Consider the following 8,854-nt stretch of genomic DNA (forward strand, 5'->3'; position numbering starts at 1 on the left):
GGCTAGTAGTCATGTCTCTGGTTGAAATTGTATTACAATTTCCTTCAGAGGACTGTTTGAATTCAATGAGAAGTTTGTCAAAACTGTTGGGTGGAAGTTTTCTGGGTGTTTCTTTTTAAGTTTCTTCTTCAGTGATTAAATCAATTTAAGTAGGAAGAAAGCATGTTCATTTTCCCATGTTAAAAGAAATCTTTCCTATTTTGCTAGCCCTTTCTTCCATCATCGTTTTCTGTGAAAAGCAAGGAATTAGGGTGTTGCTTTGTCAAAAACAGGTGCTTGAAAAAGAAAATATATGTCCAAAAGATGAATTAGAAATCTGCATAAAGTGTTTTTATGTCCTCTAAAAGCCTGCCTGAACAGAGTTCTCCATCTTTTTCTATTTCTAAGAGCATAATCTCTGTTATGCAACTGACCACTTAACACCTGTGGGGTGCTGAGATTGACAGAGACCTTTTCTTTGCCAGGTCTGCTTTTAGGTATGATGTGCTGCACTGCTGTCAAGCAGTGTGGAGAGGGATTCTTTCAAGCTTTTTGGTGGTACTTAGAGGAGAGAGAGGAACAGCCTGGCTTGGCTGCTGAGAAAGGTGTGGGGGGAGAGAGAGAGGGGACGTGATGTGAACAAGAACAAGGAGGGAAGGAAGATGGAAGTAGATTTAAGCAATAGGTTTACAAGCATATTTAGTGAATAGAGCAAACTTGCTTTGGGAAACAGAATAAAAAGCTGGACTCCTTAGTCTCAGCATTTCTCTGCTCTGAGCAAATGAGAAATCCACTGGCAAAGCTTGCCTTGTAGCTTTGCAGGCGTTAGTGCGCAAGGAGTATGAAAAGGTGCTGCTCTTAGTTACTGATTTTGATACAAGTTTTCAAGCACTTTGATACTGAAGATTATGATGATTCCATGTAGTTGAATCAGTATTGGTTTTGCTTGTCCAGATATTTTTCCTTTTTTAAGTTTTGTTTTTATATAAGAAACATTTTTAAAGTCGGCATTGTATGCCTGTCTCTTACTGTTCTGTACAATATGGGTTTTATACTCGTACCATGGCTGTTTATAAACCGTAGTCTTCTGTTCTGAGATCCATGGTTTGGTTTGAGACTGATTCGGAAGGGTTTTCAATCCCTGGTCAAATCAGGCTGTGGTAGTAGAAATAATTTTGTTCGTTAGGGCAGCTTGGTCTAGTAGGTATTCACACTGTCTTGCTCCAGGTTTCTAGAAGAGGGTCTTCATGTAGTTAGTGGATAAAGGGATTTGCTTGTCCTTGAGTTAGCTACTATTATTTAACTCCTACTCTGAGGCAATTTATGTATTATGTGAGAGATTTAAATTACTTAGAGTTTTTTGAATGGTTACTATTTACTTTTTTCTCTATAGTGTTTTTCATCATATTAATTGCTTTTGTGTACACACTTGAAAAGCCTTAAAATCTGCAGTTAATGGGGAATAGCAATAGGGAAAGTTTGTCTTTTGTTATAATTTTTTTTAATTCCCTCAATGCTATTTAGGAAGGGATTATTTTTTAAAATTAAGAATATTAAATCTAAAAGGATTGGTTTGTTTTATTTAGCAATATCAGCTGAGTTTTCATCTGGAACCTTGAAAACAAAATTTTCTGTGTTCCCATTTTTTTTCTTACTATACATAGGTAGCCTGGATCTCATTGCTTCCCTCAGTCCTGCAGTTGTTAAAAAATATAGTAAAAAGTTCTATGCCGCTTGATAAAGCGTAATTAGACAAGGGAAATGGATATGACTTAATTACATTAATTCTCAAAAATCTGTTGTGTGAAGCAATCTGGTTTATGAAGATTTTAAATCTCTTTCTAGGGCATTGGCCCTTAACTGTGATGCCCCACTGGATGACAAAAATGGAGCAGAGTCTAAGAATTGGAGAGCTGGTAAGCCAGTCAGAGTAGTGCGCAGTTCAAAAGGACGGCGGATCAGCAAATATGCCCCAGAGGAAGGCAACAGATACGATGGCATTTACAAGGTATTCTGATTTCTACCAAGTGCAACATAACATTTTTCTTCAGCTGTTTTAAGAAGTTTCATATGTGTTAAATTGCAAATTCTTCATTATTACTTAAAAAAAATAATTCCTTTTTCTCCATGATAGCTTTTTAGCCTTAGCTTATTCTGCAAAGAACTGAAATGAAATTATTCAGAGCAGTTGTAACAGAACATAATCCATAATAGAATTTATAAAGTTGAATATGTAAGATACTTTATATGTGCTTACTGAGTCATATTTATCCCTGGAAATGAAATTATTTCCTCACTCATTCCAACTGGATCCTAGCTTTTTGTGCATTTAATGACTTCTCAGCATCTGAAATAAAGGTGTGTGCCTTTTAAGAGCACTGTATTTATCAAAAATACAAAAATTTTGCACCTGAGGGAAGAGCTGCTGTAATGTATAACTTAGCCTTCTCATTTCTTCTTGAACAGTTAAAGTATGACTATATGCATGTGTTTGGCTTGTGATAAAATAACGGCAGTAATTTTATAATGTTCTTTAGGTGGTGAAATATTGGCCAGAAATTGGAAAATGTGGATTTTTAGTTTGGCGCTATCTTCTGAGGAGAGATGATGTTGAGCCTGCACCTTGGACTTCAGAAGGAATGGAGCGGTCAAAGAAACTGGGTCTGAGCGTACAGGTTTGAATCAGGACTCGCAGAGTTGTTTTTATTCTCAGTTCCAGTAAACAAATTCCAGAAATATAAATCAGTTAAATTAAAGCCCCTTTTTTTTTTTCTTGTACTTCACTGTGGCAGGATTTAATGCCAAAAAACATTACCGATTATCTGCAGACTGTAAGAGTCCTGTAATAGTGACACAGCAGAAGGAATGGTGGATGAAGCTTTCTGCCTTAGCAGTGAATTGCTTTGCATATGTGGATTGGAAAATTAAGATTTTTAATCCAGTTTTGTGATCCTTAGGCTGGAAAGAATTTCTACAAGCGCCTATTGTTATAGTTGAGTCTAAGAAATCAAAAAACCTGTGCATTTTAATGTATTTTTCTCTCCATGTGACTGAGGAGTTTGTATAGGTAGTGTATTTCAGCACAGAAATGAACTGACCCATGAGCACTTGGGTATTGCAGAATCCATGAAATATGGGAAGAATTAACATACTGTTTCTTTTCTCAACAAGGCAATGGTATAACTTGCAGGATACCATGATCTTCAACTTTGCCTAACTGATTTGTATAGTTGTAAGGGCATAGATATGTATATGGGGTTCCTTTTAATACAGTCTAGTCTGGATTAGATTCTTTGACTTGACCACACTTTCTTAATAATAAATACTAATTTAAATGTTTTCTCCATCATGTAGCGTTTTAAAAATTATTTTTTTGTTATTTCAATATGTAGTCACAGGGTTTTAAAGTCTTTTAGAAATTAGTCTTGTTGGTATTTGCAAATTCCTGTATGCCAGTGGGTTTTGTTTTAAATCTGTCCTTTTTATTTTAGTATCCAGAAGGTTATTTGGAAGCCATGGCTAGTAAGGAGAAGAAAGATAAGGTTAAAAAGCAAACTGTGAAACAGGAGCCAACCAGTCAGAGTAACGGAAACCAGAAAAGGACAATTGATGATGGTATTTCTTTTTACTTTTTTAACATTCATCAGCAAAGTCTGTCATGTTATGTTTATTAATCCAGTAGCATGAAAACTTTGCGGAAGTGTGAAGTTATTTGGAATACTAATGTAAACCAATAAGTACATGGTCTGTAATTAAGCAGTAGTGTAGGGAACTTATCCTATTTACTACTCTTACGGGGTTTTCTTCTCTTAAGCTCTGTAGAAAAATGAACAGTCTTCTGGGCAACTGTGTGTGCAGTCCAAAACAACGCTGAACAGTATGAGTTGGAGTAGGACTTTGATTGCCGCATTTCATGAGTGTAATCCATGTTTCAGCCTTCTAGAAACAGTTTTGTCTTCCCCTTTTATTAGTTCAGACTAACACTCTGTTGTTACTGCATCTGATTGTCATAATCTTAAGCAGGTATAGAGGAACCTACGAATACACCCAAAGCCATGAGGATGGGAGATGGAGGGAAAGGAGAGGCTTTCAAGCTGACGCAAGAGCAGCAATGGCTGATTAGAGAAGACTCTATGAACCAGAAACTGTGGGATGAAGTACTTGCTTCTCTTAAGGAAGGACCAGTATGTTTGCTGCATGCATAATTTTTAATGTTCACCTTTTCTTTAGACTGTTAGGAGAAATCTTGAGTCTCTCTTAAAACCGAATTTGCTGCTTGAACTTTTGCTGATACAGACTGCGTCTAGCATTATTTTTATTTGTAAGATGTTGATTTCAAGAAAATAATCCTTGCTTGTACAACTCGCTATTGATGGCTCAGTTTACACCTGCATAATAGAGATTTTTTCTTGCTCAAAAAACATCTTGAAGTTAGAAGTGGCTTTTTGTTTCTTTTCCTTTTTGAAGGGAGCGTGTTTTCTATTGAAATTATAAATGTATTTTTGTGCTGTGCTGATGTGAGAAGTCAGACATGAAGAAAGATGGTTCTAGTCACTACTTTTTGTTTAGACAGAAAATAATTTTATGACAGAAAATACAGCTTGCTTGCTTTGTTTAAGAAGATAGAAGTACCGTCATCTTCAAATTTAGATATGAAATGAAACTATTTTCATCCAAATCTAGATTATCCCACTCTGTAGAGAGGGAACCTTAAGTAACAGAGAAAATACTTTTCTCCCCCTAAATGTCAAAAAAATAGCAAGAATAGCTCAAGATTGAAGAGACTATAGACACTAGTATAAAAAAAGTCCACGAAAGGAGTATCTCCTGAAATATGATGTCTTTCAGTGATAATTTGTCTTAACAATGTCAAGTTCATAGTTATTTTAGCTGTTTTGCAGAAGAAATCAAGGCACTAAGAAGTTAAAATAACTTCGTAAAACTCAACTCAGTGGAAAACAAACCATTGGTTGGAAAATGGATATCTAAAAATGGACATACATAATTAGTTTATTTGAGAATTACCAGTGGCTATTTATGGTGCTTCTGTAACAGAAAAAGCATCTATAACTCCCTGTTCTTCCACTTACAGTACTAGTTTTTGTTATAATGCTGTTGCAGTTGACTTTGTGTAGGAACTGACAGTGTAAAGTTATTCACTGTTAACCTGTCTTCTATCCAGTGTCTATAATGACTAGAAGGAATTTCAGCTCTTAAAATTGTGCATGACGACAAGCAATAGAGATACGTGTTTGTAAAAAGGAGAAAACAGTAATTTAAAAGCGGTTGAGTTACTGAGAAGTCATTTTTCTACAGATTCCTACCCATGATTTTGGTGAGATTTCCATTTGGTTGCCACTGAAAGCAATGGGAATCACAGGTAGCTTTGGGTTGCTACTGTGGAAATGTAAACCTTTCTGCTTGAAACAACCACTTTCCCTTTTAACTAAATAAAATGTGGTTTAAGATAAATCTGGTATTATAAAAATTGTTACAAAGAACCATATTTTGATTACCCATTGATCTCCTTTTTTTTCTATACCCAAGCTTGTATTCTTGAGATACTTGGAGATCACTGACATGCCAGAGACAAGCATGCTAGTGTGTGTAAAACACCTGATATAAATTTATCTTGAGATTCCTCAGAGATGTACTGAGAAGATTAAAAACCAGGGAGGTTGATTTACACACTGCGGAGAATTTGGCCTGAGGAGAGAAGCAGCCGTTAAGCTACCCATAAGCCATAAGCACAGGAGGAGGTGCAGAAGTGGCTTTTTTAGGCAGAAGAAGTTCCCTTGGCAGAGAAGCAGAGCTCTTTCAGGGACATGCAAATTTCTAGCAGCAGTTAATAAACACAATTACTAAATTTTCTGACCTATGCTAAGAATCAGTCATGAGGGGCCCTCCGCTCTGCTTCATTTTGTTTATAACAATACTCATACAAACCACTAAATAATCTTTCAAACATTAGTTCTCTGATTCGTGGAAGAGCAGGGAAATGAAGCAGTTACAGACCTGCTTCCTGATTACTTTTAGAAAGCTGCACTCATGGATATGGAGGACTTAAGAACTTCTGGAAGTTCATCTTTATGTAATAAGTGGCATTTACGAGAACTGTAATAGAGTTTGTCTTTTTTATTCCTTTGCCCTACACTAGAATTTTCTGAAGAAACTGGAACAATCCTTTATGTGTGTCTGCTGCCAGGAGCTGGTTTACCAGCCAGTGACAACAGAGTGCCTCCACAACGTCTGTAAAGTAAGAATAAACTCGGTCTTGCTCTGGGCTGTTTTCTTGGCTCTGAGACACCAGTCACCAAAGCCATATGTGTTTTAGAAAGACAATAATTATTGCCTAACATTCTGAGCAAAAACATGCAACAAGTTTGCGTTCAGTGATTGCTGTGTAACCTTAATTTTATGTAATAAAGAGTGGAAGTACGTTTGGTATAGTTCCTGATAGACATAATGAGTGAAGTTTACCATTGCTGTCATTCCTTTGTGATCAGTGGAATTACACTAGGAATTGGTGTGGTCCAGGAGCTAGATGTTGGTACAGTAACAGTAATTTAATTTTACCTAGTTAAGGAATAAAACCAGGTTTTATAATTGTGTAACACTCTTAATAGGAGTTATTGAAAAGATGCAGCGTAATACAAGAAAATTATTTGGGCTTATTTAGAGTAAGTTATGTTATCTTGTTATTCTTGGCATTGGTTGTGTTTGGTAGGAGGGCCACAGAATTCAATTTATAACTTGTGTATCTTACAATCTTGATCAGTTGGATATAGTGTAAGGAGTTTGGAATCCAGTTTGTACTAGAGTTAATTTTTGTGGCATGAGTGTGTATAGAATCATGCACTGAATTGTGCATATTTGAACTGTGCCTGCCATACCTAGTATTTCTGCCTAAGAGCCTAAAAGGACTCAGACTATTATCATCCCAGTACAATATCTGATAATGCAAGTTCACTGTTCAACAAGATATGTATCACTCCAGTAAAAATCACTGTGTTGTTATGGATGGCCTGCAGACATAGAATGATTATGGCTCCTTAAAAAACATAAAAAGTATTATGAAGGTCTTACTATTTAGAATTACAGAAATTGGAAAACCATGGAGAAGAGAAAGCTGAATGGCAACAAACTCAGAAAGCACAGAATTTGAAGATGTCGGTAAATATTTGCAAATACAAAAGAATATCCAGTTAAAGTTGTAAGGAATAGTTTGATAGTAAGCTGCTATTGCTGTTTGGGCACAGATCTGCCCTGATAAATTTCTGATATTCAGCTCACATGCTTGGGCTATCTGCAGCCTGTGGTGACATAGTAAGGAGGGCAGCACTGATGCTAATGTGTTAGAGATTGTATTATTCTACATATGTCTTTAAGGCTTAACTGAATCTCATCCAGTGAGGTAGATGGAAATTGTTACCTAAACAATATACGTGGTATACTCACCTTCCTCTTGAAATGAAGGTCTGGAAAACTGTAGCAATCTAACCAGGAAGCTAGAAGGAAGCTGCAGACATGGCTGTGGTACACAGGAAGGCACTAGTGGAAATGAAGGGGAAGTCTTAGTAGTGATTTGTTTTAACTCCTCCCAACCTCACTGTTTCACATCCCAGCCCAGAGCAGAGTTCCTTTGTCAGGACATTTTAGTCATAGAGGCAGAGGTAGGTGCCAAAGGGCTTGGTAATGACTTCCTTTTTTCTGGTAGTACAGGAGATTGCATCTTTGGTCTATAGTGATTCCTTAGTTTTTGCTGGTCAAGCTGTCAGTCTAAAACAAAGTTCTCACAATTTACTTCTCTGTCTTTATTTGACCTAGAGTTGTTTACAGCGCTCCTTCAGAGCTGAAGTCTTCACCTGCCCTGCCTGCCGCTATGACCTGGGAAAGGGCTACACCATGGTTCCCAACAAGATACTTCAGACACTACTGGACCAGTTCTTCCCTGGTTACAGTAAAGGACGATGATGTGCTCAGATCCTTCAGTACTTCTCCCAGTGACTTTATAGACAGTAAAGGAGAATAAACATGGGAAATTCAACAGTGGACCAGCCAGCTTGGTGGGACTCAATATGTTGTCACATTTTGAAGCAGCTAACCCTCTTCCCCTCATAGCCATCTTTTTGGTGTAGTGAGAACTCTAATTCTCAGCTGTCTTTTAACATCAAGGGTAGTTTTGGCCAGTTAACAAATAGTTTTTAAAGAGAAAAAAAAAAAAAAAAAGAAAAGCCTCAGCTCTTACTGGCCTAGCTGATGCTTAATTTATGATTTATTTTTTTGTAACTACCTCAGGACAGAGGAAAATAAATTGTGGGGATGACAAAAAGTTAGTGAAGTTTTAGCTACACACTGCCTCCTGAATATTAGTTGTGCCTGGTCCATGTGGTTTGATTTACAAAAAAACCCCCAAACCAAAACAAAAACCCACAAAAAACAGCAAAAAAACAGAAACAGCACTTAAGCCAGCTGGATTAAAGAACAGCAAATTCTGTGGTGTGCATAATCCTTTTTTGTCTTTTTCTTCCATTATGCTGTATTTTTTTGCAAGAACAGGCTGATTTTTAGTCTATTTTTGTGAGCTTCATTGTGCTTTTCTTGTATCTTATGCAAGTTGACTACTAATGACTAATGAGAACAATATGAATGCATTGTTGCTGCATTAGTGTAAAGTGATCTGTGTTTTTTGCACTTAAAGAGGGTATTCAAGACACTCTAGTTGTGTAAAAAATATTTCATATAAAAAAGCCACTTCTGTATTAGTTAAACTGTATGCTTTTAGTAGGTCTTGTATCAGTGGCAATACATCTACACAGCATTGAAGGCAGTGCTAGCTTGGAGAGGGTTCAAATCGCTTCTTATTGTGATCTGA

The 8,854-nt window shown here is 36.7% G+C and overlaps 1 protein-coding gene across 2 annotated transcripts in view; it reads left to right on the top strand.

The window, feature by feature from the left end:
• UHRF2 (ubiquitin like with PHD and ring finger domains 2) overlaps window positions 1-8,854 on the top strand; it is a 95,979-nt gene that overhangs the window by 87,073 nt on the left and 52 nt on the right. The window contains exons 11-16 of one of the 2 annotated variants that reach the window (XM_019470768.1): window positions 1,825-1,987; window positions 2,517-2,654; window positions 3,471-3,594; window positions 4,000-4,163; window positions 6,137-6,235; window positions 7,807-8,854. The exon at window positions 7,807-8,854 is cut by the window's right edge and continues 52 nt beyond it. In XM_019470768.1, the coding sequence (XP_019326313.1) occupies window positions 1,825-1,987; window positions 2,517-2,654; window positions 3,471-3,594; window positions 4,000-4,163; window positions 6,137-6,235; window positions 7,807-7,953 (835 nt within the window). In that variant the 3' untranslated portion in view covers window positions 7,954-8,854. The remainder of the gene's footprint in view (window positions 1-1,824; window positions 1,988-2,516; window positions 2,655-3,470; window positions 3,595-3,999; window positions 4,164-6,136; window positions 6,236-7,806) is intronic. The other variant, XM_009274267.2, reaches the window with a different exon arrangement.

Source organism: Aptenodytes forsteri, unplaced genomic scaffold, assembly GCF_000699145.1.
Source record: "Aptenodytes forsteri isolate BGI_AS27 unplaced genomic scaffold, ASM69914v1 Scaffold46, whole genome shotgun sequence".
NCBI classification, from domain to species: domain Eukaryota; kingdom Metazoa; phylum Chordata; class Aves; order Sphenisciformes; family Spheniscidae; genus Aptenodytes; species Aptenodytes forsteri.